Below are 27,762 nucleotides of genomic sequence, written 5' to 3'. Positions count from 1 at the left end.
ATTGAATGTCATTTCACCCTGATAAAGACGATTTGAATAGGATGTCGAAAACGTCGGTCAGCCACATTTTTTGCCGGAAGAGCCAAAAGTTTGAACATAACATATTGATCATTACTTCTAGCTGTGGCTATTTCTATTACCTCAATTAATGTTTAGTGTCAAAATTTAACACAGATTGGGTATTTAAGTAACAACTACTTTTTTACAGAGTGAAAAAGTTCCAACATCAAGAGACCCAAGAATTAAACAAAATCCAGCTCCTAAAATTCCTGTTGGTAAGTATGTGATGCTATGATTCACCACTCTTTTTCCACATATTTTCAGTGTGTTATTAAAAAACATGTTATTATTCTGCAGGTTCCTTGCGTGTCACTGTGAAGAATAAACCAATGCAAACAGTAAGTGTAGTTACCTATGTAGCAGCCTTGTTATATTTATGCCTACTTTATTTTTTGTATGATCCTTAAAGAGATGAAATTACAAAACTAAATTAAAGTTGTACAAGTACAAATTAAATACCTTAACCATTAAAACTATTTATGTTGTTAAACAGTTAAACAACAGTTGTTTAACTACATAGTACTATTGCATGAAACACTACCTTTATAGATTGTTAAAGTTCTGAATTTTTACAGGCACCAAAGGAACATTCTATAGCCAAGGACCAGAAGTTAAAAGTTAATGGGGAACCTCATAAAGTAAGTATCAGTTCAGTTGTATATGTTGGTGTGTTTCAGTGTATGTAATCGCTAGACAAAGCATCTAACCTTGGCCAAGCTGCCAAGGGAAGATCTATCTATTACTATTAAAGCCCTTGTCGCCTACCTTAAAAAGTGACAGGCTTCAAAATATGGTGAGGTTCATGTGGTAGCACCCCAAGTGTTGGTGTAATGAATGAACCAATCTTGGTCTAAATCCAGCACACATGGCAAGTCACACTGAAGGACCTCACCCACATAGAACATAATTGGTTCCATATTGCTGTCCAACCACCTTACCATTTCTAATTGTCTTTCAGGTTCCACCAAGGCCAAATAAAGCTTCTACAAACCTTCAAAATAAACCAGAACCTTCAAAAATTAAGGCTGCTGCTCTATCTAAAAAACGCTCGCCGAAAAATTTAAATAAAAAGTCAAAAAATATGATATCACCGACTGAGCGGTCTGGCGCTAAACCTAAATTGCACCAGTTCAATAAAACTGGCATGAAAGGGCTGGAAACTAAACCAAAGATGCATGTGAAAGAAACAAAGAAATTGGTAAAGACGATTAAAATTATTTGGAAGTCTGTAATTGCACTATTTATTGTAATAAGGTATATTGCTTTGGCTGTTACCATGTATGGCACATTTGCAGAAGCTGTGTGGATATGCCATACCTGATAATTTTCGGGTTTTGTGTAAGGTTTTAGTATTATTTTGCTTCGTCATTTGATTAAAGACTTTTGGTTTCGCACTCCTTAACAAAACTTCTCCTAACTCTTGGTTTTGCTCTCCCTAACAAAACTATATATTCCAACAAAAATTCTAGTTTAATTCACTATATACACATTACTTAAATAGTATGAACTTTAACCTTAACATACACAAGCCGTATCTTATACAAAAGTGTTATTAGAGTTAAAAATTCTGTTGCGTATACATTCTTTAAAAATTGTTTTACAACTTAATATGGCTCACAATTCTATTCTGTATAAGTGAGGACTTGTGTCCTGAGATTTAGGCCGGAGTTGGCCCATTTTACAAAATTTCCTCTATCTGTCTTCAAACTGCCACACTTGTTAGCACGACCTAAATCTTCATTAGGGCCAACCAAGTGATGAGAATCCTCTTGAGAAACTTCTTCCCGTTCCCAACGAACAAAAGGAATCAGATCGTCGCAAAAAACGAACATACAGGAACAAACCACCTCGCTCACCCTCCCCTCCACCCCCAAAAGTTGCACGAAGAAGTTCTTCTCCTGCACCGTAAGATTTTACAAATAACCAAAAACTAAATTAATTACTGAACTAATTCCATAACAGTTTTTAAATTTTTATCCACGTAAACCCAATTTTTCTTTTTTTCCCGATCATTTTTCTGAAAAGGACCAAGGTTTTAAATCTGTTTAATTAGTTAAATAATAAGCATTGCTGTTTTTATGTGGTACCCAAGTCATAACAATGTATCTTGTTTGTAGAATACCCCGTATTTCACCTGACAGTAATGTACGTCGGGATCCACGTCAATTTGGGAAGGAAAATCGTAGAATTAGATCTTTAAAAGAGAAACAACCAAGGGAGTCTTCCAGGTATAATTATTCCATCTCTCAAATTAACCTCCGCAATCTTGTAATTTGGTCATTTTGTAAGTAATGATCTACCAGAAATTCAAATCAGTTTCCCTGACAAAACCGTTGAAGTTTTAATTCTGATAGACTAGAAAATTGTTTTATCTAGTCTCTGCTTTGACCTTCGTTTTTCATAATATGTTTTAACTGCTTATCTTGCAAGAGTAATAACTTAAAAACCTTTTATTGCATCTTTTTAGACATGTAGGTTTCATAATATGTTTGCACCACCTAACCTACAAAATAAAAAGTTATTATCGATTTTTTATTTTCTCTACAGATCTAGTGAAGGTTCAATATCGCCTCGATTTTCCCCGGAACCCGATTCAGAAGACTTACACAGGACACCTGGTGACTGGAACCGACCTCCAAAAAGAATTCGACCTCCAAGTATGTTGAAGATTTCTATGTAGCTGATGCTTCATGGTGCATAGGACCCATCAACGCCAATCAATGTGCTGATATGCTTCATGGTGCATGGGAGCTGACATCAATATTGTCATTTTCCATCTACCATAGGTGTAATACTGTGGTGCCTATATAGATCACCCTACATTTTGAAACGGGTGGCAACATATGTTTGGCACCACAGTTTTAGCACAAAACAGCTTTCACTGTTAGGTGTCTATTCAAACAAGCACAGCTAAAGTATATTGCACTCACCACATTAATCAATGAGGTTCGCAACGTTTGGCAGTTTTAAGTGTAGCTGCATTTTAAATGTCAGATTCAATTTAGTGCAAAATTATAAAATGTCCCCCCCCCAATCTAATGTAGGATTTAAATTGATGGACTTGTTGGTTTAACCTTTTTTCACCCAGATGATGAACCCTCTCACCCACCAATAAACAGACGCAAAAGTGCCGACCCAAATATTCAAATTCCACAAGAACTAACTTTAAGTCATCAAAATGAGATCCTGAGACAGGTACAATGATAAAGGCTTTGTTTAATTTAAAACATTTCCTTTTGTAATAGAAAAGTATGCAAGAACTTTAAAAAAAATTATTTGAAATTCTTAAATATATATTCCCTCAACAGCTTATCGGGTATGAATTATGTAGTGTATTTTCAGTAGTTTTGTCTGCCATCTGGCAAAACATCATCATGGAAATCACATTTTTTATACCAGATGAGCAGAAGTAACAGAAAAATTATTTTAAAAAAATGCTTAGGCAAGTTTTAAAACATTTTCTTTTAAATGGAAAAATTGCTAAAAAAAGTACAATTGATATGTTTATAAGCCTGCACATAAATTTGCATGGAGTTTTAACACCTTGTTTTTATAATAGGCTGATCGGCAACTGCAGAATGGTGAGCTAACACATGAGCAACATCAGGAGTTATTGAAGCAATTACATCAGCTCTTTGAACTTCAGAGGATTAGGAAGATGGAAATAGAAGAGGAAGAAGATCATAGAAGAAAAATGAACTCTGGGAATAGAAGAGGTAAAGAGACTGATTATTGTTTTTAGGTATATTTTTCTATTTTTATGTTTAAATAGTTGCGTTTTTTTTTTAAATTTAAGTTTTTTAAAATAATTATGTATTTCGAAATTTGTGCTTTAAAGGATTTCCTCCAGCTCATATGAGAGGTGGAAGAATGAATCGACCTCCAGGGATGATGGAAGAAGATCCTCGTTTCCGGGATCATCATGAACCTCCAGTGCACAACAACCGAAGGATGGCTCCTAGAGGATTTAGTAGAGGAAGAGGTTTTCGGGGAAGAGGAAGACCATTTCAATCAAGACCTAGATCCCCACCAAGTCCTAGGAAAATTGGAGGACCTATTCATGATCCTCGTCTTCGAGATGAACATGAAAAGTTCTCCCCAAATCCTGGGATCCCAAATGACTTTCATCCCGATCAGGGTCCTCATCTCTCCCCACCTCATCACTTGGAAGAAGAGAGACTTAAACATCGATCCCTGTCTCCCTTGCATTCAAGAAGAGACACTCCTCCCCGCAAAGGTCCTCCAAAATTGGAGCGAAAATCAGATGACAGACTTAAAAATCTTCGAAAATATGCTCATGATGAGCAAAACATTCAAAGAGAAATAAATGATCAACAAATTCCTATCTCTGCTAGATTTCCAACAATGCAAAATGATAGAAATGGTGAAGAAAGTGTTCATATGGAGAAGGAGAGAAATCTAGAGGAACCAGAAGATTACATCATTGCTAATTTGCCGAAGAATGAACCAAAGCAACAGAACTTTGAAGAACCAGAAGATTATATTATCGCAAACTTAAAGGAAGAGGAGCAGACTCCTTGTGAGGAGCCAGAGGACTACATCATCGCGAACATACCCGCATCTGCTGGGAGTTATCAAGAGGATGTAGATCAGCAGAGGAGGAATTCCGATTCTGAGCAGGCATATATGGAGCATAGGAAGAAGTTGAAGCAATCTATGCATGGTAAAGATATAGATAAGGAAGAAGAGGAAAAGATGGAAGAGAGTGGATCAATTGAAAAAACAACTTCTGGAACAGATACGGATGCTGATTTATCTTCTGAGAGGAAAAAGTCCGAAGAGTTGATTAGATCCCCATCCCTTCCACTTAAGAAACGACGCTACGTCAGTTCTGAGTCTCCAGAGAAAAAAACGGATGATCAGAAAGATGAGGAGGCAACGGTTGAGAAGATTGAAGCTCCAGAGGCAATAAAAGATCATGCTGACTCTAAGCAGGAGAAAGATAAGGCAAAGGATGTTGAGCAGGATATTGTGGAGGTTAAAAAGGAAGATCTTTTTGAGCGTAAAATTGAAGAAGATGAGAAAATGAAAGGCCCAGAAAAAGATGCTCCTGGTCATGATGAGAAAAATTCCTCTGTTTTTGTCCGGGATGATGATGATGATATTGCTCCTGAAAGAGGTCATCCAAGGTTCAGAGGACCTAGACATCCTCCAAGAGGAAGAATCCCACATCCCAGAGATCGCCTGCAAGAGTAAGTAAAAATTCTCCTTTTTGGAAATGGCTGAAACTTTTTAAGTAGCAATCTCATCTATATTTTCGTAAAATATTTCATAAAAAGGGAAATCATTTCTTAAAATGTAAACGTAATGTGTTTTAAAAAACGTAATATGTTAAAAACGAAATTTCCTAAAAAAACTCTTAACATCTAAAGATGAAATTTAAACCTTCAACGCTCATCTTAGGAAAGAGGAAGCTCGCATGCAGAGGATTTATGAGGAAGAGAAGGAGAAACTTGAATGGGAGCATGAACTTCATCATCAGCTGCAAATGGAAAGATGGGAGGAAGAAAGAAGGTAAATACTAAATAATTCATTCATTATTATACTTTACTGTAATAAATTCCTTGAATCTGATCCTTGTCTGGTGTTTATAAAGTTGAACGATTCTTGTGTAAAGAAATACATTAAGAAGCTGTAACAGATAAAAAATCAGGTCTCCCCAAGGCTCTTATGTTTAGCTTATGTTTATTTTAACTTATGCTTCAGCTCTGCTTGTTTGTATAGACATGGGACAGTCAGGGTAAAAGCAGTTTTAATGGAAAACTGAGATTTTAAAACCTGATGTCACCCGAAGCACTCCTAATGTTAGGCATATGTCTGTTTTTAACTTAACATTTGACGCCATTTTTGCACAATAGCCTGAAAAGTGATGATTTCAACAGAAGAGAAGCTGGTCCTCCGTTCCGCAGAGGAAGAGGTCGTGGATTCCCTCGTTTACCTCCAAGAGATCGTCGAGATGGATGGGAGTCTCCTCCAATGGATGAAGAGGACCTTGACATCGCACGCGGGAGCATCCGGCGTGGTGGGCCTCCACATCGACCTCCAGTGGTGAGAGGACGAAGGTTTCCGACTCACCAGCGAGACCGACGCAGGGTGTGTTTATGTTTCTACTTTTTATTGGTGTCGATTTTATATACACAGATTTTGTTCATTTGCAATGTTACATTTATAACACATATATATGTCCCATTTAAAAATTACAATTTTATCATTACTATGATTATAATTTGCACATTAATTAGTATAGAAAATCCTCTATATATATTTGCGATTGAAAAATATATATATAAATACTTTAAATACCTTAAAACTGAGTACCCTTGTTTGTACTTCACAGGGTCTTTATTTTCAAAATAATGATTTCCCATACAGACGCATACATTTTAGAAAGTGTTTCCAATCAGGAGCAGCCGGTTCAACATTAACTTTTTTGAAATTCCCCCCCAGCCCCCATTGCCCCATGATGCCCGCCCACCACCTGGTTATCACCGTGGTCGTTCACCCCCTGATCGCCGACTACCCCCTCATCCCAGACACCCTGGAGAACCCAGACCCCCACCCGAGTGGGAGAGGGGGCACAGACTCCCACCCAATGGTAATTTACTTAAAAAAATCTTAAAAAAAACTCTTAAAAAATAAGTTATTTAATTTGAAAAAATTTTTTTTTAAATTGCTTGGTTATTTAATCTTTATAATTTAAAACAGTAACACTGATAAAGTGTTGCAAAAAAGCAGATAAAATGTTAGAATATATTTATTTATAACATACCAGACTAGCTGAAAAATACTATTTTACGTTATCCATGTTAGCAGAAGCAACAAAACAAAGGTATTCTGCTCCACTTTATTATGTAAACATTTAAACTCATGATGTTCAAATTAATTTATGGAAATTTTAGTTTCATGTTGTTTGTTTGGTCATAAAAAAGAAAACTGCATTTATGAGTTAAGACTGTTATCTTTTACTTTTCCTCATCAGTAAATTTGTTAAACATAATATCAACAGATCAAAATTTTTTCTTTACAGAAGCACATTTCCCACCAGATCGACCCTTTCACCCCGAAGAGCGTCGATTATCACCACCACCTATCAATGAGGTAAGAAGATATAACAACTTAAATATACATATAGAAAAAAAGCATAATTAAAAAATAAGTTTAAAAAATGTTAAAATTGACGATTTTATAAAGTAAAAAAAATTTTTTTTTTTAGCGTCGAAAACTGCCAATTGAACCTGCTCGTGACCTTCCACCTGTCAATCAACCTCCACCCATCAATCAAATCAATGTTGACAGGCTGCTGTCAAACTTGCTAGCCAAAGGGATACTAAAGAAAACTGAACCTGAGCGTTCAAGTCCCACCCCACCCACTGTATCTACACCACCGCTTGTAAAAACTGAACCTGTAACTGTAAGTTAGATGCTTCAGCTTAACAGTATGGCATTCCATGTTTTAGCCTCCCAGTTTGAGACATTAAACAGCTTTTATTCTGCCATGAAGTGTCCATTCAAACAAGCAAAACAATTGTATATTATTCACCATATTAATCAAATATTTTAACAATATTACCCCAGAAAATTAAAAAAAGTGATGCTTATGTAAATATGTTAATATGGCCTCTAGTATTAAAAGTGAGCTTTTTTAGTCACAGCACACTTGTGGTGTTTGCAATAAACCACATTTACAAAGCTGCATGTTTTAAAATTGTGACTTTCACAGCCCACGATAAAACGCAGTTTCAGAACCAAACTTTTTACAATGCATAAACCAAACATAATTAATTTTTCATGTCGCACCTTACAGGCACCATCTGTAGTTGCCACTAAACCAGTTGAGGAACCGCGAACTATTTCCCCATTTGATGAAGAATTAATGACGATGGATCCAGATGCTAACATTCCTATTATAACTCTTAATTCAGATCTAAAAATGTAAGTTTTGCTTTATTATATTTAGCAAGCAGTTACCGGTATGTAACTGATCTAAGGATACTTATGTTAGGGCAAGATTCTTTGCAAGTTATGCAACTGAGAGGTTGTTTTTAATTTAAATACAACATACACACATTGTCAAGGGTTTTGTATTAATATAAAATCGCAATATGTTACTTTAATTTTACATATGTGTTGTGAAACAGATCACCTGTGTTTTTATAACCACTGTCGTTGCTCGCCACGAATGATAAATAAGTTAGATTTCACTCATAATATATATATATGTCATATTTTTGTCTCTGACTTTAATTAAATTATTTCTTTATGATATCACAGACGCCATGATGAGATCATAAAGCGGCTCTTTACCGGCATCCAGTGTTCAGCATGTGGTTTACGTTTTACAACGAGGCAAACAGACCTCTATGCTGAACATCTTGATTGGCATTACCGAGTCAACCGGAAAGATAAGGAAGGTTTCGTCCAATCACATCGTTCGCTATATCCTGCTGCAGGGGTGAGTGTAAATGATTTATCAGAATGTTTTTCTTTGGCCGTCTTTTTTAAATTTTTCTTGTGCGTAGAAATGTGTAGTGTTAATAAATGGTTTTCAAATTTTCCTTTTTTATCAAAGTATCGTTTTCCAGTATTTTTGTGTTAGGCGTTAATAAATGTTTTTAAATAGTTTTTTTCTTTTTTATTAAAACATCCTGTTCTAGTACTTTTGTATCAGGTGGTAATTAATGTTTAATCATTTTTTTATATATCTTGTTCCGGTTTACCCCAATAAACATTTGCAACAAATGTTAATAAACATTTGCAACAAATGTTAATTAGTGATTTGTACATAAAAAACTAAAACCACCCAAATATTCCAGGAATGGATTTGCTTTGAAGAAGTTGTTGACCCCGAAGAAAAAGCGAAAAATCCATTTAATGAGGACCCAGTAAAAGGGGAATTCCCTGGGGCAAATGAGGAAAATGACTTGACAGTTCCGTTAACAGGGCGCCCTGGAGAGGATGTGAGTTTAATATTTAAAAAAATGTTAAAATAAATTTAAACATTGCAGTTTTTGTGTCCATTTAAAAATGAAATTTCTTAAAAAAAATGTTGTGCTATTACAGCCAACTAATTAAACTTTAAACAAACTACAGATTTGCAAAGTATGTAAAGAAGCATTTGAAACATTCTACAATGAAAATGATGATGAATGGCAGTTTGCTAACTGTGTTAAAGTCGATGATGACAACTTCCATCCAAGCTGTTATGAAGATAATTATAATTCAAGCTCACTTATTGTAAGTTTAACTTCCTGAAGATATTTATCTAACAAAGTCATGTCAATATTGACATAACTTAGCTTATGCGTGCACTGAACTTTAGCAACTTAACTTGTATGGCCATAGAGGATTATTAGTTCATACACACATTCTTAAATTTACATATTGTTAAGTTAATATTTGTACTAATATATGCACATTCTGCTTTTTGTACTAATGTTGGCAGTTTCTGCTTTTTGTACTAATATATGCTCACTCTGCTTTTTGTACTAATATATGCAGTTTCTGCTTTTTGTACTAATATATGCAGATTCTGCATTTTGTACTAATGTATGCAAATTCTGTTTTTTGTACTAATATATGCAGATTCTGCATTTTGTACTAATATATGCAGATTCTGTTTTATGTACTAATGTATGCAGTTTCTGAGTTTACATACATTATACAACTTATCATAGTTACATAATTTATGTATAAATTTAAATGCATTTTTCAGACCCCTATCAAGGCTCCTTTATACAACCCACTTGATTCTGTGAAAGAGGAAATCCCAGGCTTGGATAATTCTCCTCAGATAAAGGAGGAACCTCAGTCTGAAGATGAAAAGATGGAAGAATCAGAAGTTCCGGAAAAATCTGAAGTTTTCATCAAAACTGAAGTGCAAACTGATTTTCCTAATGGTGAGATAAATAATAAAATTTAAATTTTTTTTAAAAAGCTATGTAACAATAACTTTTATAGACAAATCATTTTTGTTTTTAAAATACTATATAAATATAACATTATTAAAATCATACCGTTCCTGTTTTAAATGCTCTGTAAGGATATTTTATAGACATATACTTTGTGAAAATTTAAAACTGTAATAGGTAACAGTAAGTGCCACAGGCACCTAACCTGGGGTTGCAGAGTAAGCAGGCTAACCCTAGAATAATCTAAGCTGTACTAATCACTATTTTAAAATATCTTGTAACCTACAGATATATTGGAAGATTTGGTGAATAAAGAAAATGAAATGATTCTGAATGAAAACACTGAACAGTCTCAAGGCAAGTTATTTGTATTTAAAATCATTTTTTCAAAAAGACTCAAATCAATGTTGGTGGTGCAAGTTCACTTTACGACTTAATGTTTAAATTATTTATGTTTTGTTTTCATGCAGATACTGAAAAAAGGCAGGAACCTGTTGCACAAGATACCAACTCCAATTCTATGCAAGATAACTGTGATGTCACAAACACAGTTGATGATGTCACAACTACTGGTGATGACATAGGTGCAGCGATTAAAGATGCTTTGTTATCTGATGGGACTTCACCTCGTCAAAATACCACTGATGATGTCATAGCTCCTGATGATGTCACTACTGATGATATCACAGCCTCTGATGATGTCACTACTGATGACATCACAGCTCCCAATGATGTCACTACTGATGACATCACAGCTCCCAATGATGTCACTACGGATGACATCACAGCTTCCAATGATGTCACTACGGATGACATCACAGATGCTCCACAAACCGAAAATGTCAAACCTAAGGATGGCGTCATTAATGACGTTCCGAACGGTGATAATTCACATTCTGATGTCACAGAGAAAGACGTCAAAGCGCATGATGACGTCACAGATATGGACACCACTAGTGCAGTTGTTTTAGATAATATTCTCAGCGAAAATTCCGATAATTTATGATAATAAAAACCAAAATATGTGAAGAAACAGTTTTGTTTTCGCCTCAAAAGTAAAAGTAAAAACGATTTTGTTATAAACTGTCAATTTTTATTTTTCGTTTCACATTTTTGTGAAGAAGTGCACGCAAGATAATTGCGGAATAAACTGTGAAGGCCTGATGTTGCATCCAGGCAACTCCTTGTTAGATTGGTTGGGTGTTTTACTGGGTTTTGTTCGTTAAAGCATCGTTAGTAGCGGAAATTCAATAAAAATTAAACACCAATACATGTTGTGGATTAGTTTATACGAGGCTTGATTACACAATGTCTGAAAAAAGTGTGAAAATGCACACATCGTCGAGGAGAAGCTTGGTTGTGCTGGACTGCGCATATCCGCTTAAAACATTTTTTTTGCTTAGCTTTACCAGGTAGTTCCCCAGGGTTTCTCTCTGGTAATGGTATAGCTTGGTTACCTAGCCCGTTGTCATTATTGTACGGCTGTGTATGCAGTACACGACACGGTTTAATTAAAACTTATTTGCTGTATGGTTGTACGAGTGATGACGAAGGTTTTTCGGTAAATTTGTTTTGATGATGTAATGTTCACAGAATTTGTAAGAAAAACCGACGCTAGTCAACAAAATATATTTGCGTGAAGTGCCCAACATTTAGTCACTCGTATAGTGTACAGTTAAGATTATCAGGTTTTAGCTTAGATTTACCAGTATGCGTAAAGGAATTTACTTTAGTATGGATTAGTGTATTTGTTATTTTATCATGTAGGCTACTCATTGACACTCTTCTAGACATTTTTTTGATATGGTTTAAAAGTAAAGTACATAAATAAAAACAGCGCTAGGTCAAAGATGGAACAAATTATATCAGGAATATTTCTTTCTGATCATTCTACAAAGGAGAAAAAGAAACTGTTTCAAGTTGTTCTGACCTCTGTGAAAAGCAAAACTGAATCTTTAACACAAGAGCAGCAGATTCGAATTTTTGAAAACTGTTTTAATTTTTTTCTCAGTGGAGATGAATTTCACAGCAGATATGCTGGCAATATTATCACGGAATATTTACCTTTTTGTAAAGAAGCATTGGATACTATGATGAGTGGAAAAAAAGCGGAGGAAATTGTAATTTCTGATGATAATCAAAATACGCAGAAAAATGCCAGAACTTTAATGCGGCGCGTGAAATTAACTAATATTTTACTAACTGGTACGCTACCGGAGTCAAAATCTCATCGGCATTTTGTTTTAATTATGAAGAGTGAAGTTTTACGACTGATGTACGATAGCAAGGAGCATGTCAGCTTTGCTGAGATCTGCCGACTTCTTATAAAGTAATATAACATAAATATATTATGTAGACCTATACATACATCATTAAATAGGCATATTTCAAGCAACAAAATTTAGTGTAAACTTTAATTTTGAATTTGTCAAGCTAAAGGACTGATGTTTTGTCTGCAATAAGGTGAGACACCATCAGGGTTTGCTGTTAAGTATCCTTAACCCAGCAATATCAGCAGCCTCAAACCAATTTCATTTTTTATGAATTGTGTGGAAGGTCAAATATGTTTTTTTTATTTATGGCTTACAATTTGGACAACCCATTAGTATTAACCACTGGTTATTTTAGCCTTTTTTCGTAGGCACCCCACTTGTATGCCTCCAATGAACAGAAATTTTCCTATGTGTACTTTATCAATTCACGCTATGAGTGACTTTGTCTTATTACAAGAAGATGTGAAAAACATAAACAACTATATCCAAGTAAGTTTTCTGTTCTAAAAAATGGCAAATTTCCTGTTTTCAAAATAAAAAATTATTCGATTTGAACAAAACTTGTTTCAAACGTTTTTAGGTAATATATATAATAACTCTTTTTTACATCAGTATTTTGCCATACAGCAGATGCCATTCAATCACATGTTCTGTATTGCACCAAAATGTTGCAATCACTTTCAGTCTGGTGTAAAGTTGTGTAAAACTTGTCTATTAATTTCCTTTACCTACAATTCCTTTTGCAGTGACTTTAGTGATTCGTTAATTTGTTTTAATAAACCATTTTCATTGAAATGTTAAAACACGCTATGTCTTATCCATTTACCATTTGCAATTTATCAAACCTATTTTAAAGGTATATTTAGCTATTTTTTAAACATATTAAAAAAGTATACCTACGTAAAATACTAAATGTTGTAATTTTTACAGGATGTGCGTGATGTGGCATTGTTATTGAACCATATTTGGACAAAAGCTCCAAACCTCCTATTTCCGTCACTAAAAGAAGTTTTTGATATTCTGTCAAATAGTAACATCACTGCTGAACCTTCAAATGCATTAGGTAACTAATATTTATCGTAATATACAGAATTATTGGTGTGCAAAACAAAACTTTCCATTAGTGTACTAATGTATAAAGCTTTTACAATTTTTACTAACAAATACAACTTTCAAAATTTACACTTAAAAATACAACTTCAAAATTTCTTTGACACAATTTTTTTTTCATTTTCCAAGACCATATTTAACGGAATTTTCCATAAAATTTTCCAGGTTGCTTGGTGGAGCTCATACCATGTGAAGTAATTGATCAAGCTGTGAAACAAATCACACAAGACATGACAGTCCAGGACACCAATATGTATCTAGCACTTAACCGTATGGTTTCTTGGCTTGGCTGGCCAACAGCACAGAAAACTCATCTTTGGATTTTATCTTTTTTTAAACACTTAGCGGAACTAAATAAGTTTCAAATGCTGATAGATGTCACTCTAAAATCAATTGGAAAAGTGAGATAATTGTAACTAAGTAACTTATTCACCTTTTTTGGTATTATAACTTTTTCTTCATGATACCCTTTTTAAATTTTGGTGTTATAGGTTTTCTCATATGCCTTTTTAAATTTAGATATGCGCTGTATAAATCTTAGGTCTCTTGACAACATAGGACCCCACCTTTATAGAATAATTAGACATGGAAATAATAAAACATAAATGGCTTGTTTGTCTGCTAGGTGTAGCGACCACTCTTTTTTCTCCCAATTAAATGTAAATATGTTTTAACTGTAAGCGTATTTTAACAACTGTCATTTCTAAATATATCCTTTCATTTTAAATATTATTCAATCTTTACTACCATGGTCGAAGAGACAAATAAATTTTTATTATTAGAAAATTGGACATGTTTGACACCTACTAAAAAACACAAATATAACATTCAAATAATTGGTTACAGGTTGTAGCTTGTATAAGACTTCCTCATGTTCGACCGTCAGCAGTTGCTGTGCTTGTTCATATGTTAATGAGTTGCCAACTTTCACCTGATGCATTTCATATTGTAGTTTCACAAATTCCAAAGGTAAATTAAATATGCTATACATATCTATATGTATTGACTGTGGTTTGGGGATCTATACAGTCTAAAACTTTTTTTAAACTTTAAAGCGAACCTAAAATGTGTGCATATATAACACACAATTGCCAAAGTTATATTACAACACAATTTATATTGAAAGGGAAGCATAAGAGGTACTTCTACTTCCCCACAGTAAATATTCAATTCCTGTTCTCATGGTTCAATTGCTTCCATAGAAAGCAGAACTAAACTGTTTTTGGGTTCCACAGCCATGCTTTTTGACTGACATTTTTTCCCACACTTTTATTCATAGCATATTTTAAAAACTCGTCGTTTTGCTGTTAATTCTCTTCTCTTATGTGTTTTAATCATTTTATCTTCGCTATTATTATTATATAATATCATAAAAAATATATATATAATATACAATATCTTTTTAAGCACAAAGTTGGGCTTTTATTTAAAACTAGAAAAATCGAGTTGAAACTAGAAAAATCCAGTTACACTGCCACAGTGTTTTATTAGGTTACAATATACATACCAGATGACAGATTTTACGACTATTTAATTTGTTTTTTTTTCAGCTTTTACAGTTTTTAGAAGGCGAAAATAAACCACAAGAAAATGAAACATATATTAAACAACTTGCCAACTTATGCTACTGTATGATGCATCTACATTCTGGTTTTCCAGATTTATATGATCCACTTATTCATGCAATAAGTGTAAGTGGAAATATTGTGGGTTTTTTTTCTTTGGTAGCTGTACAATTTTGTAGATTGATAGCTGTACATTTTTGCTAAATAAATCTCTAAAACTGTGTTCAAAAAATATTCTTATCGTTTATTTAGTAGAACAGACAGTTTTTCGGTATTTTAATATTTCATATTAATTGCTCCAACCTTGTGGTCCCTTATAGGTTGTCTAAATTGTTAATCATACATTACAAAAAAATATAAAAATAATATTCACTTACAAAATTACACATATAGTAGCTTGTAAGTCTGCACGAATTGTATGAAACAGAACGCCTAATAAATAAGTTACATCCAGTTTTCATTTCCATTTTCCTTAACTACTTTTCTTTATGATTTTAAAAATCTCTGTTTTTTAAGAAACACCCCAAACCAAGTGAAGAAGAAATCAATGGGGTTTTAAAATGCCCGACGTGGTCCGCTTCTTACGTTTCCACGTACCATTATTCATATCAAGTCGCACGACGCTCGACCGAGACCAACATGGCAGGCCTCGTAAACATGGGCAACACATGTTTTATGAACAGCATTATACAAGCATTGTACATGGCAGAAGAGTGAGTACAATTTTTTTAGTATTATCTGGGGCGACAGTGTTTTTAGTAAAAAAGTCTCGTGTGACATGTTTTTAGTAAAAAAAGTGGTAACATTTTTAATATACCGTTACACTTATACTCGTAAAACACAGGAAACCTTATTGATTTTTATGGTAAATGCATGTACTTTGTTCCTGCTTGTTTGTATAGATGCCTAACAACAGTGGAAAAGCTGCTGTTAGGTGTCTATACAAACTAAAACCGTAGTTAAAAGACGGCAGTTACAAACGTTATTAGATAAACTAATTATAAACTTCCTTTAAAAATGTTGTCCTTTTTGATCTGCACTATAGAATGCCATACCATTTCATAAGAGTATTCATTCTCTATTCAAATTTGTAATCGTGCGTAGCGACGCGCCTATTAGAAAACGAGAGAGAATGAGAGAGGGGAATACCCGGATATAATTTGCATACAATGAGTCCACGTTCCATTCATACACTCAGCAGTTTCTCTTTTAGTTTATATGTTCAAGACACTTTTTAAATTGTCCATTCAAATTGCTCAGGGATATTATGAATGTTTTTAAAATTTATAATAAACTGTATTATTATCATATTAATATTAGGTAATTAAAAGTTACTTCATGTAAAAAATATAAAACCCTGCAAATTTCTATGTGACATTGTGTATATGTTTCTAGTTTTATTTGAAAACTAAATAAATTTGCAGGTTTCGTCAATTGGTACTTGTAAAATCGCGTGAATTCCCTACTACCTCAATATCAAGATATCTTGAAAAAACTTTCGCTTTTCTTTTGAAAACGAAACGTGAAGCCTTCCAACCAACGGAGATGGTCGAACATTCAAAACCTTCATGGTTTTCCCATGGCGCTCAACAGGTATTGTTGGTCATGTTTTTTAAAACAGATCTTCTGTTATTTGTTTGCGTACCTATATTTTTGCATCCTATAAAGTTAGCAGGAAATCATTTTTAAACAGCCGTTTTGGGCATTATTTTGTTTGCTGCTGTTTTGACGTCCCATGCAGTTAGACTTCAACCTGGTAAAATCCTTTTAAAAACAGCTCTTCAGGCACTTATTTGTGTTTGTGTGTATTCGATGTCCTATACAAGCCTTCATTAGAGCAATATCATTCCTGTACAATACACCCAGCAACAGTTTATATGCTGTTGGTCATGATTTAACAATAAATGAATAAATGTAACTTATTTATCCTGTGTGGCGGAAAATTGAGAGTCGTTATAACATAAGTGTGCTGTTTCATACACCTTGTGCCCGCTTTTGAGTTAAAAAATTCCCAGATATTCAACTTTGTAGCTTGTAGGTAATTATTACACCCCATAATGGTAGCAGCATTCACACTGCCCAAACATATTGGCAATAACTTAAGAATTATGTTTGGAGAATAAAAATAACATATTTCATGTAATAAAATATTCTTGTCTGTTATGTTCTCATTTGCAAGACTAGCTCTCCAACCTACAAGTTGTTAACATTGGTTTTAAGACATTGCTTTTGATTTACAGGATTGTTCTGAGTATGTTAAATATTTGCTAGAAGCATTGAATGAGGAATTCAAGGAACACTCGAAAGGTACTTTACAACATATATGTAAATATAAGGGATATTTTTGAGAAATAGATCAAACAATAAAAAACACCAATTGTCTGCTCAGTTTTAATACAAACATGGTAGCCTATGTATTTGTTATGCTTTTCATATTGAACGTTTTGGTGTAAAAACGAAAACCATTTTTAGTCATCATTTTGAAACAGAGCGCACACAATATAATACAAAGCTAATAATTTGGCAGGGACTAAAGATTCTGTTGCACAAGCTGGAACATCTGCAACAGAAAGCCCAGCAGCTAAAGTGCAGGTAAAATGCTAATTTAGATTTATTTTAGCGATCAAACAGAAAAAATCTTGTCAAAATTTATGATATAGTTTATAGATACATATGTTTTTGCTCTTTAATTGGAAATAAATTTGAATACTCTGACACTAGGAGCAAGTGATCTTGGGCAAGACTGTGTGAAACAGAACACGCATATTATAATGAATGTCATTGCCGCGCCACGCAAAGATAAGTTATATTCATCACATATTGATGTCTTTAATTTTCCACAGAAACAAAGCAAAGAAATATCAATATCTGAGTTTTTCCATGGAAGAGTTAAAACTTTAATAAAATGTTCAACTTGTAAATTCGTTTCAACAAGAGAAGAAGAATTTCTTGACCTTGCGTTACCCCTAAATAAAGCCTATGAAAGGGAAACACCCTCAACTGGGTCAGGGGGTTGCGAGTTGGGGTTAAAACCGGAAGCTTCAAACCCCCAACCCAGCACCTCTAATCAGGGGCGAGAAAATACAGGTAATTAGACTTAAATTAAAAAAAAGTTTTCCAGTACTGGGTATAATGGTTAGCATGCCTGCCTCTAACCTGGAGGTTATAAGTTCAAGGCTCGCTGCTGCTACCATTGTGAGTGTATGTGTCTTTCGGTTTTTTGGTTGCTAATGGGTTGTCTATAATTGTCAGCAACACAGAGTGTGTGTGAAACAGAACACCAATGTTATATTGACTGTCGTTTTATGGCCTTATGGGGATAAAGCAAGCTGCATGCATTCACATATTTTTACTTATTTACTATTAATGTACCAGTACATTGTTTTCTCTTGTTACCAAAGGTTCACCCATGGATACTGAAGGAGCTACACCATTTGTGGGTGGTGAAGATTGTACTGTGCATGGTAGGGCTATACAGGTAATTATATTTTGTACTAATATAACGTGGTTTATGTAATTATAATATAATGTAAATTTTGGGAAAAACATATATGTTGCCACAAAATAACTGGGAGTCTGGGAGTCTGGGAGTATAGCGTATAGGGCATATGAAAAATACACCATTTATTTTAATATAAAACCCTATAATACAGTGATACACAAAAAGAATAATTTAAAATAAAAATATTGACAAAAAAAATAAAAATATTGACCACTAAATCTGGTTTAAACCGGTTTTATTCGAAATATTATGGTCTCTAGGTGGAGGAATCAATAGAAGAAAACACAGAAGAAGATGTTATCTCAAGGAATCATGATCTGGATGATCTTATTCATCAAAATCTTGTGGATGAAACCTTGGACGGAAGTAATAAATATAAATGCCCAATATGTGATGATTTAAGAGTAAGTAGTGATTTCTGTTCCTCCACAACAGTCCACCTTTTTAGCTAACGGACAACCCTTTCCCACCTTTTTAGCTTCTCAACCTTTTTAGCTTACGGAGCGGTACAGTTTGACATAGAGTAGGTTAAGAGAAAATGGGACACCTTTTAATTCCATTTCCTCCTTTTATTTGGTAGTGAACAAAGAACATTTAAATAATTATTAAAACATAAGCTCGCAACTCCCATAGACCGTTGTTAATTGTTTAAAACACAATCAGGATATTTGGATATTATGCGCTAAAAAGTGTCCCATCTTCCCCCACCCCACTATATCATATTTGAACAGTTTTTTTAATGTTTTATCTTTCAGTGTGGGTATAAATGTCATTTAGTTTTTCAGCAGCTTTTGTATTTCACGTGCTAGGGGTAATGGGCCAGTTATAGCCTAAATATCAGGTCCTATGGTGTGTCATACTGCAGGGCCTCACCCATGTAGAATAGGACACATGTCAATGCCACAACAGATAAATCAGTTGTTAGATCCAAAGTTCAGACACTTAAGTTTCAAAGTTTAAATAACTTTTTTCCACAGAAAGCACAAAAGAAAACTGTCTTTACAAAATTACCTGTTTATTTGATGATTACTTTGATGAGATTTACCTACAATACAAAACTGCAGAGAAGAACTAAAATTATGGATCATGTTAATATACCACAAGAAATTGAAATACCTCTCTCTAATGGTAAACAATTTAATAATATTTATATTAATAATTACTTAATAAATTTTTGAATAATTGGATTATGTTACTTATTTGGTTTACGCTCTCGTAGCAGGGCAAAGACAGTTGTTATAGCACAGGTGTTCTGTTTCATAAACCTTCTGGCCGCTTACGAGTTACCATGTATGTAACTTTGTGGGGGATTATTGTTTAGGATTTCTTATTAAATAACTGCAACAAACAGATTGAAAGGTTTTACAAGGAGCTAAATATGTTCAGTTCAAATTATAAATATTGAAAACTTGTTTTACCTTTCTTACACAGATAATACTGAAGGATATCAAAAATATAAACTTTGGGCAGTAGTCGTGCATTCTGGCACCTCAGCAGAAAGCGGGCATTACTATTGTTATGGTCGTAAAATCTACAAAGAATCAGAACGTTGGTATCTTTTCAATGACAGTCATGTTTCTTTTGCCCCCTTTAGCAGTATAAAGAATTTGACCGGGCGGTATGCTGTAGATACGCCATATATGTTAATGTACGCTCGCTGTGATAGAATAGCTCCTACAGAAGGGGTAGAAGTTGTAAGCGAAGTTCTATCAGCGGTAATTGAAGATGATAATAATAAATTTGAAAAGGTAAGTCAATACTTTGTAGGCAGTTTTTTTTTTTTTTTGTAGTGTGGTGGAGTTGTTCTGTTTTGTGATTATAAAATTCCAACAATTTGTCAGCCATACTGCGAGACATCATCAGGGTTTGCTGTTGACTATCAGATGATCTTTTTAAACTTATAATACATGCACAAGCAGAAACAACATATAAAAAATGTTTTTTTCAACTTTTTTGGGGGGGTTTGCAGATTAATAATGTATTTTTTCCATAGGAGCAAAAATTAGCATCTGAGCGAGCTACAGCTTCTTCTATTTCCAATATTCTCGGCTGGAACAATGATAATGACCCACCACCCCCCTCGTGTGGTGGTGGTGACGGTACAGGCATAGGTGGAAATCGTCTCGTATTTTAGTGTTGCCTACTGCGCATGTGTTTCACAAAAAAGAAAAGAAAATATTAGCAACCAATTTATTTTTTTTACTTTGCTTCTATTTATTGCTTATACTGAAAGACCTACAAGCTGCAAATGTGCGATACTTTTATAAAAATTACCAAGTGTGTATCGAGTATTGAGCCAAATCTGGCCTAAATCCAGGTTCTTATCAAGGACCTCACCTATATAAAATATAATGGAAGATATTACCAAGCTTATTTAACCTAATCTAAGTGTATTTCTATTACATTTTCGGTAATTTAATTTGAATAATTTTTAACGTATTTACGAAAAGTTCTATTTAATCAATGTAAGGCAATAAAAAAGTTCAATTCAATTTTAAAAAGATTTGCTTTGATTCGATTTTATTTTTCTTTGCTGCTCCATTGCAGATAAATTATTTCACTTTTTAACATGATGTTACCCACCATATATGATAAATATTGTTTGTCAAAAACATAAAAGGTCTGTATTGGATGTAAAAAGAGTGATGGCCGTAAACTGTCTATAACAGACGTAAAATGTTTTTAACAGTCGTGAAATGTCCATAGGGGACTTTAAATGCCTGTATTTGACATAAATTGTGCGTGACAGTCAAAAAGTGTCTGTTACTTTCGTAAAATATCATTGCGTTTAAAAATGCACATTGCAGACATACGCAGTACATGCCATCGTAAAATTTCTCCAAGAATATAACATGTCTGGCGGACAGTCAAAAAATACGTGTTATAGCGACTGTCGTTTTCAGGGGAAGATTAAAGTAAGTTACATTCATTCGTTAAATGTCCCTGCCTGACCTGAAATATGCAAGACAGCTGTTTCTGTAATTGTCACAAAACCCCTGCTTTTACAGAAGCACATGTATATACCAGTTCTCAGTTTATTGATATGTGAAGCAATTTTTAGTTGCAATGATAGAAAGTTAATGCACCATAACTGCAGTTGAGTTAGTATTAGTACTCCTATTTAAAATATACAGGCACTTTTAAAAATAGTGTATGTACCAACATGGTAGAAAAGAGGTTACAAGTTTATGGGGGCGAGACACAGAATAGCACGAAGTATAGCACTACCTGAACAGTTAATGAGAGAAAACATGTCAGTGTACTGCATAAACATATTAAATTAGAAACTTGATCGAATGCAGTAAGTGCTTATTGACTCAGTGGCAAAATTACTTTAAAAAAGTTTTTTAAAAAAAGTTTTTATATATAAGGATTGCCAAAAGTTTAGGTTGATTTATATTACATTCTGTATTTAAAAACTTACATGTTAAAAATATGTGCTTTGGTTAAATACAAAAATATAAGCAATAAAACTTGCGCTCAACAATATGGTGTAATTCTTGAGATAAAAACTAGACATTCTTGCTGTTTCTAACAAATATTTGCATAATGTTAGTAAGGCTAATACATATCGCAAAAAGAAATAAAACAATTGAACTTTATAAATTGTTGATTGCGTATGCACCAAATTTTTATAAATGCAGGTAATGCGTTGATTGTTACACTCATGAATTAGTGCTGTTTAGAATCTATACTGATTACGGCAAAGAGAAAAATTCAAGTTTGGTGCCTAAGCTTGTGTTAGTTTTTACTAAAAGTTAATTTGCTGCAAATTGGACATGGAAATCAATAAAAGACAAAACAGTAAATCTTCAGTGCAACAGCCACACTTTTTAATAGACGCTCTTTTCCACGCGTTTTATCTATAGCATGTTTTAACAACTGTTGTTTTGCTGTTAATTCCCCTTTTTCAGTTCTTTAATTAACATGATAAATTATGGCCTATTAAAAAGGGTATTTACTTTTTGCTTTTTCATAAGCTATTTGGAATGCTTTTTCCAGGTCTTGCTTTGATCCAGTTGTATAGGAATGGAAAGGTGCATTTAACGCTTCTGAAAACACCTTTCCTTGAGAGTAGGTCGTACAATATTGCTGCGTTTTCATTTTCTCTGCCTTTGTCATAACAACGACTACTGGTATATCCTGCATGTTTCGAAGCCGGCTAAAATTGCTCCAAATCTGTTTCAATTGATCGAGAGATTTCTTTGCATCGCACGCAAAACACAAGAGAACAACATCAATAGCAGGAGAGTAAGCTTCATAATGTTTTTGAGAGATAATAATGAATTCATTGTATGGTTCATTCTGTAATGTAATGCAACACAAAATTGAAATATAAGAAACAGATAAACAATATTTTAGTATGCCTATCCACCTATTCTATGAGTTTTCATATTTATCTATCCAAAGAGTTTTTTCAACTTTTCTGTCTATCTATTCTACAAGCTTTTTCAGCTTTTTGGTCTATCTATTTTAGGAGGTTTTGCAACTTTTCTGATATAGCCTATAGTTTAATATACCTTAAGTCGTTTTGCGACCATAAAATGCTTGTAAAGATTTTCCATTTCATGTTTTCCCACTTTCTTTGCACCAAGCATGAGACAGCGTGTTGGAGAATTTATTTCAACCTCCGTCACCTACAGAAATGTGGGTTTTTTTATTAAAAACTTTTACACTCCATGGGCAGGGCAACAACAGTCATTATGACATAGGTGTTCTGTTTCAAACACCTTGTGTCAGCTTATGAGTTACCATGTTTGTAACTTTGTAGGTTAATGTTTGTTCTGTATGGCTGATAATTTGGACAACCCATTAGTGACCACTTGGTTGGAGCAATTGTTGTAAAGTAACTTGCCTAAGGACACATACGCGCAAAATAGTAGCAGCGACAAGCCTTCAACCCATTACCTCTGGGTTAGAGGCAGGTGCGTTAAACACTGTGCATCAAATCAATCAACTGTTCAATTACCTGATGTTGACTTGGTCTTGTTCGACTCTTTCCAGTTGATCTGGCAATAGAACCATAATATCGCTGACGTTCTGAGCCATGAAAGGTCATATACCGCTGGCTGCCTCTACTAAAGGGGCTGGGAAGATTCACATACCAATGGTCTTCCATTAAACTTGCACTGGAGTACTCAGTAGCCATGGTCTCTGTAGAATAACATCTCTGGAATTCTTTAGCACTCGCACAGTGAGGAACGAAGTCGCCTGTCTCTGAACATGGATCTGAATCTGTTCTCTGATGGTTAGACCAGATATTTCCAGTCGGGTGGTCTCTGGATTCTAACGCTCTGTCGTTAGATGCAGAAACCGGGTAAACCATTTGCAATGGTGGTTGCAACAATGGTGGTGAAACTGGCAACTCATCTAAACGAGATGGGAAAGAATTTCCGTCAAGAAACATTTGTCTTTGTGGAGAAATAGGCACCATATTCAACCCATAGTCTTGCACCGGCTGATCATGCCTTTGACTTTGCAGATCTATTCTTGATCGTTTTTCAGCTTGTGTGTTGTTCCTCTGCAACTGTGTGTTATCTTGAAAATTTTCTGCTTGAGGTTGAAAAAATTCAGACTCGTATGGCAACTTTGGGCTGGTCACATTTTCTTCGGCCAGCATGCTATTTGCGGGAATAGAGATTGAAAAATCGTTGCCGCCATTTTCAGTAACCTTGCATTGCATGTCCCGCTTAATAAGTTGGGTGAGTGGTTCAGTTTGTACTAAACGTGGATCTTCTGGCAGCTTTTGCAGAGCAAATTTGCTTCCCTGCAAAGTCATATAAGTTTGCATTAGAAAAATGGATAGATTGTCAAGACTATTTTTCTATTTTGCATGGGTGAGGTCCTACAGCGTAACACAACATGTGACCTTAGATTTTAATAATCTTCTAATATATATGGGTAAAATCCTTATTAAGGATCAGAGATTTTGTGCAAAATAGACCCAATACTTCAACACCCAGGATGCTAATGTACATCGCATGACTGTTCCATACTCTTGTCCCAGACACATTGTAACCAGACATTTTCGGACATTCCCGGATGTTTGTCCTAGAGGTTTGGCTCAGATTTTAACCCCAACAGAGAGATAAAACCATAAAAAAACACCTCTGACATTGCTTCTTTCCGGGAGAATGGGAAGTACTCGTTTATCAATTGAGTCAATTGTTCAGCAGATGGTCTCATGGAGGGTGTTTTATGCCAAATTAATGGACAAACAGCTATCAAGGCAGTTTTCTGAAAGGCACAATGACACCTTACCAACATGTGACAGTAAAACAGCATTGGAAATTTTGTAGTGAACTAAATTTATAAAAAAGCGAAACAAAACAACTTTTTTTACAAGAAGCTTGGACATTTTTGTTTCATAAATATTTTCATGGTTTCTAGGCAGAATAGTTATCTTACCATATCATATGAAATGCCTTTCTCTGTAAGGAATTTTGGTTTCACAGAAGGTCGGTTAGCACAAGTCATCACAGCTACTTTTATAACGTCATCATTTTTAGCATACTTGTATGGTTCCTCACGAACCATTGTCTCCCATAAAATTATTCCGTAACTGTACACATCAACCTAAGGAGTCAAAACAAGATTTTTTTATTTTTGGCTGCTTTTTTAAATGTTTTTTTTATGCCTGTTCTATTCCATGAGGGTGAGGTTCTGCAGCAAGACACACCATGGGACCTGTGATTTAAGCCAGAGTTACGTCATTACCTTGACATTCAAGGTGCTACCACATGGACCTAACCAGATGTTAAACTTACCTCTTTCCTGATAGTAGGCGACAAGGTTCTTATTTTAGGTCTATTGCATCGTTTTCATTTATTTTGTCAGTTTTTAAGCATCAATTTTTTAACCCTTTTTTCATTACAATTTGTCAACTGTATGCCCTTTAAATCTCTCCTGTGGCACAAAGGTAAAGGTGTCTGCCTCTAGCCTAGAGGGTATGGGTTCGAAGCTTGTCACTTCTACTATTGTGAGCGTATGTGTTGTTGGGCAAGACACTTAACAACAATTACTCCAACCAAGTGGTTCCTTATGGATTGTCTAAGTTGTACATTTGTCAGCCATACATTTATCTCTACCAGAACAATATTCACAGATTCAGATCACACTTAAGTAATTAATTAATTGGTTCTAACTTGTTAAAAAGTACAGCTCCAAATTTGATCAACATTACACAATATGAATATATAATCCATTTACCTCAGGTTTTAGCCTTTGGTTAAGATTCCAATTAAATAGTTCAGGGGCACAGTATCGTGTAGAAACATACACAGATTCCCTATTTCCTTTCAGCTTAAGCTCTGCAGTCCAGCAGCGTACAGCTGATCCCAAGTCACTGATCTTGAGATGCATTTCCGCAGTGAATAACAGATTTTGAGGCTAGAAAAGTTTCCCTTTTATTATTGATGTTTTGGTTACAATTACTCATAATGTGTTTGGTGCTGTGGCAAAGGGGTTAGCGCGTCTACTTTAGTTTAGCCCAGAGTTAGGGGGTTCGAGGTTTAACGTGGCCACGTGGGCGTATGTGTCTTTAGACAAGACACTTTTGCAAATTGCTCTAACCCAGTAGTCACTAATGGGTTGTCTAAATTGTCAGCCATACATTACAAAATTTTTTTCTTTTAATTTGTATGTATTTAAGTTTGTAACAGAATGGCATTGTCGGTATTGCCATAAACTGTCTGCGTGTTATCCTAAACAACTTAAATTTTTGGTTTATTACCTTTAAATCGCAGTGGACTATAGGATGCTTGCCATACAGATGGAAATGTAAAAATCGAAGGCCTTCAGCAAACTCTTTCATGGCCCTATAGTAAAATATAATATTTATGATTACTAAACTCAAAAATTCTTGATTCAGGAGTTTTTCATAACATTTAGGAGCAACCTTTCAAACATTTTATTTATCTCTTTAATTACAGCAACGGGGGTCAGATTCATTAAAACAGCGAAGAGAGAGGAATTAGCAGCAAAATAACAGTTGCTAGAAACGACAGTTGCTAGGTTACAAGTAGTAAATCCTAACCTTTTTCGGAGAGAATAATGAAAATCAATAGAAGAGTCTTTATACAAAACATCATGAAGCGACCCACATTCCATATACTCCATAACAATCAATGGATATTCAATACCAGAGTGTTTCACGTAATTCCACCCAAAATAGTTGACAACAAACTTGTTTCCATTGATGCTTGAAAGCAAATCAATTTCTGAAATAAGTGACTGAATGTAACTTGTTTTATTTTACTTGGCAAGGCAATGTCAATTTTTACAACACATGTGTTCTGTTTTATATACCTCATGTCCGCTTACAGGTTACCGCGTATGCAACTGTGTAGGTGATTACTTTTTTGTATTTGATTATTAGATTTTAAGGCATCTTTGATTTACCATTTGCGGCTTTTCTGTTAACATCATTGTTATATTTCAACAGTTTGGCTGCTACATCTCCATAAACTCCATGTAAAGCTTTGTAAGTGGTTCCAGAGCATCCAGTACCAAGAACAGCCGATGAATTCACCTCGCATTTCAACAAGGTCGTGTCCAGGTTTGGCTTACAAAGCATTTTGTTATTTTTTTAACTCGAACTTCACCTCTTTGAGGTTTACATACTTCTTAACCCAATACGAACGGCCGTGTGTAAACCTTTAAATACGAAGTTTGGATCGTTGTTTTTAGCTATGTAACTTCTAATTAAATATTTACTTTTCTTAATCCATAATAAACTGTTTTTTTGGAATGGCCCAAAAATGTTAGAATGTTATAAATTGGGAATTCACCTAAAATATTTATTTTGGGTTTCCCCTGTATTAACACTACAAGATGAAGTATTTTATTAATGATGGGGGTTTGGAAACATGCCAATACGTAATCATGTAAAATTTCATATTTAGGCCGTGAAAATTATGGTATCGAATTAGAATATACTTCGTGTGTAATTGTATATGAAACCACACGAGTGTATTTAGGGAATGCGTGGTCTTCGGTTGTGTATGGGTGAATTTTGAAATGTGGTTAAATAGAATGGCTTGAATAGTTGATTCGCTCTGCAGTGAATAATCTACGCACTTTACTACCATTTTGACTTCAGTGCAGACTCGTGGTCTGTGTGAATTGGTTCGAGCCGCTGTACTCCGTTTGTGAAACGCGCGAGGCAATTTGGCATCGATTTCGTTTTCCTGCGCCCACGCTGATTAATTATTACTCCTAAACCCTGCCTTGCTCTGTTGACTTGCATTTTGAGGAAGCGATTTAAACGTTTTCGCGCAGTTAAGTTACTGTTATACTTCAGTATAGTGTAAGAAGATGCTGTC

The 27,762-nt window shown here is 34.6% G+C and overlaps 3 protein-coding genes across 8 annotated transcripts in view; 2 read left to right on the top strand and 1 right to left on the bottom strand.

Moving 5' to 3' along the window:
- Window positions 1-11,259, top strand: part of LOC100176007 (pre-mRNA cleavage complex 2 protein Pcf11) — a 14,610-nt gene extending 3,351 nt beyond the window's left edge. For 2 of the 5 annotated variants that reach the window (XM_018814743.2, XM_009862553.3), the window contains exons 8-27: window positions 636-698; window positions 1,019-1,258; window positions 1,805-1,965; window positions 2,178-2,288; window positions 2,608-2,717; window positions 3,149-3,255; window positions 3,620-3,776; window positions 3,899-5,273; window positions 5,485-5,595; window positions 5,940-6,174; window positions 6,529-6,676; window positions 7,109-7,179; window positions 7,295-7,492; window positions 7,886-8,013; window positions 8,353-8,533; window positions 8,895-9,038; window positions 9,172-9,315; window positions 9,794-9,977; window positions 10,278-10,346; window positions 10,460-11,259. In XM_018814743.2, the coding sequence (XP_018670288.1) occupies window positions 636-698; window positions 1,019-1,258; window positions 1,805-1,965; window positions 2,178-2,288; window positions 2,608-2,717; window positions 3,149-3,255; window positions 3,620-3,776; window positions 3,899-5,273; window positions 5,485-5,595; window positions 5,940-6,174; window positions 6,529-6,676; window positions 7,109-7,179; window positions 7,295-7,492; window positions 7,886-8,013; window positions 8,353-8,533; window positions 8,895-9,038; window positions 9,172-9,315; window positions 9,794-9,977; window positions 10,278-10,346; window positions 10,460-10,995 (4,473 nt within the window). In that variant the 3' untranslated portion in view covers window positions 10,996-11,259. Of the gene's footprint in view, window positions 1-170; window positions 276-357; window positions 399-635; window positions 699-1,018; window positions 1,259-1,804; window positions 1,966-2,177; window positions 2,289-2,607; window positions 2,718-3,148; window positions 3,256-3,619; window positions 3,777-3,898; window positions 5,274-5,484; window positions 5,596-5,939; window positions 6,175-6,528; window positions 6,677-7,108; window positions 7,180-7,294; window positions 7,493-7,885; window positions 8,014-8,352; window positions 8,534-8,894; window positions 9,039-9,171; window positions 9,316-9,793; window positions 9,978-10,277; window positions 10,347-10,459 lie in introns of those variants that run through there. The other 3 variants (XM_026837676.1, XM_018814746.2, XM_018814745.2) reach the window with 3 other exon arrangements.
- Window positions 11,260-11,737: 478 nt separating this feature from the next.
- On the top strand, window positions 11,738-21,069 carry LOC100178322 (ubiquitin carboxyl-terminal hydrolase 38-like). Its single transcript, XM_002124134.5, has 16 exons — window positions 11,738-12,318; window positions 12,631-12,751; window positions 13,193-13,325; window positions 13,538-13,773; window positions 14,219-14,341; window positions 14,923-15,063; window positions 15,454-15,650; window positions 16,362-16,530; window positions 17,178-17,244; window positions 17,465-17,529; window positions 17,781-18,024; window positions 18,339-18,415; window positions 18,700-18,843; window positions 19,417-19,567; window positions 19,871-20,187; window positions 20,433-21,069. The coding sequence occupies exons 1-16, from the start codon at window positions 11,840-11,842 to the stop codon at window positions 20,571-20,573; spliced, it is 2,805 nt and encodes a 934-aa protein (XP_002124170.1). The 5' UTR covers window positions 11,738-11,839; the 3' UTR covers window positions 20,574-21,069.
- A 389-nt stretch (window positions 21,070-21,458) lies between these two features.
- Window positions 21,459-27,169, bottom strand: LOC100186209 (mitogen-activated protein kinase kinase kinase 7-like). Of its 2 annotated transcripts, XM_018814762.2 has the most exons (9): window positions 26,840-27,167; window positions 26,475-26,658; window positions 26,172-26,256; window positions 25,649-25,828; window positions 24,848-25,015; window positions 24,548-24,676; window positions 23,409-24,206; window positions 22,960-23,076; window positions 21,459-22,744 (listed from the first exon to the last, which is right to left on the bottom strand). In XM_018814762.2, the coding sequence occupies exons 1-9, from the start codon at window positions 27,012-27,014 to the stop codon at window positions 22,385-22,387; spliced, it is 2,196 nt and encodes a 731-aa protein (XP_018670307.1). In that variant the 5' UTR covers window positions 27,015-27,167; the 3' UTR covers window positions 21,459-22,384. The 2 variants fall into 2 exon arrangements, with proteins under 2 accessions (XP_018670307.1, XP_026693493.1); XM_026837692.1 differs by lacking the exon at window positions 22,960-23,076 and having other exon boundaries at window positions 26,840-27,169.
- Window positions 27,170-27,762: the final 593 nt, after the last annotated feature.

The sequence above is a fragment of the Ciona intestinalis genome, chromosome 14 (genome assembly GCF_000224145.3).
Source record: "Ciona intestinalis chromosome 14, KH, whole genome shotgun sequence".
NCBI lineage: Eukaryota > Metazoa > Chordata > Ascidiacea > Phlebobranchia > Cionidae > Ciona > Ciona intestinalis.
Note: the sequence above shows the minus strand (reverse complement) of the source record. Positions and strands in the feature narration are given on the sequence as shown.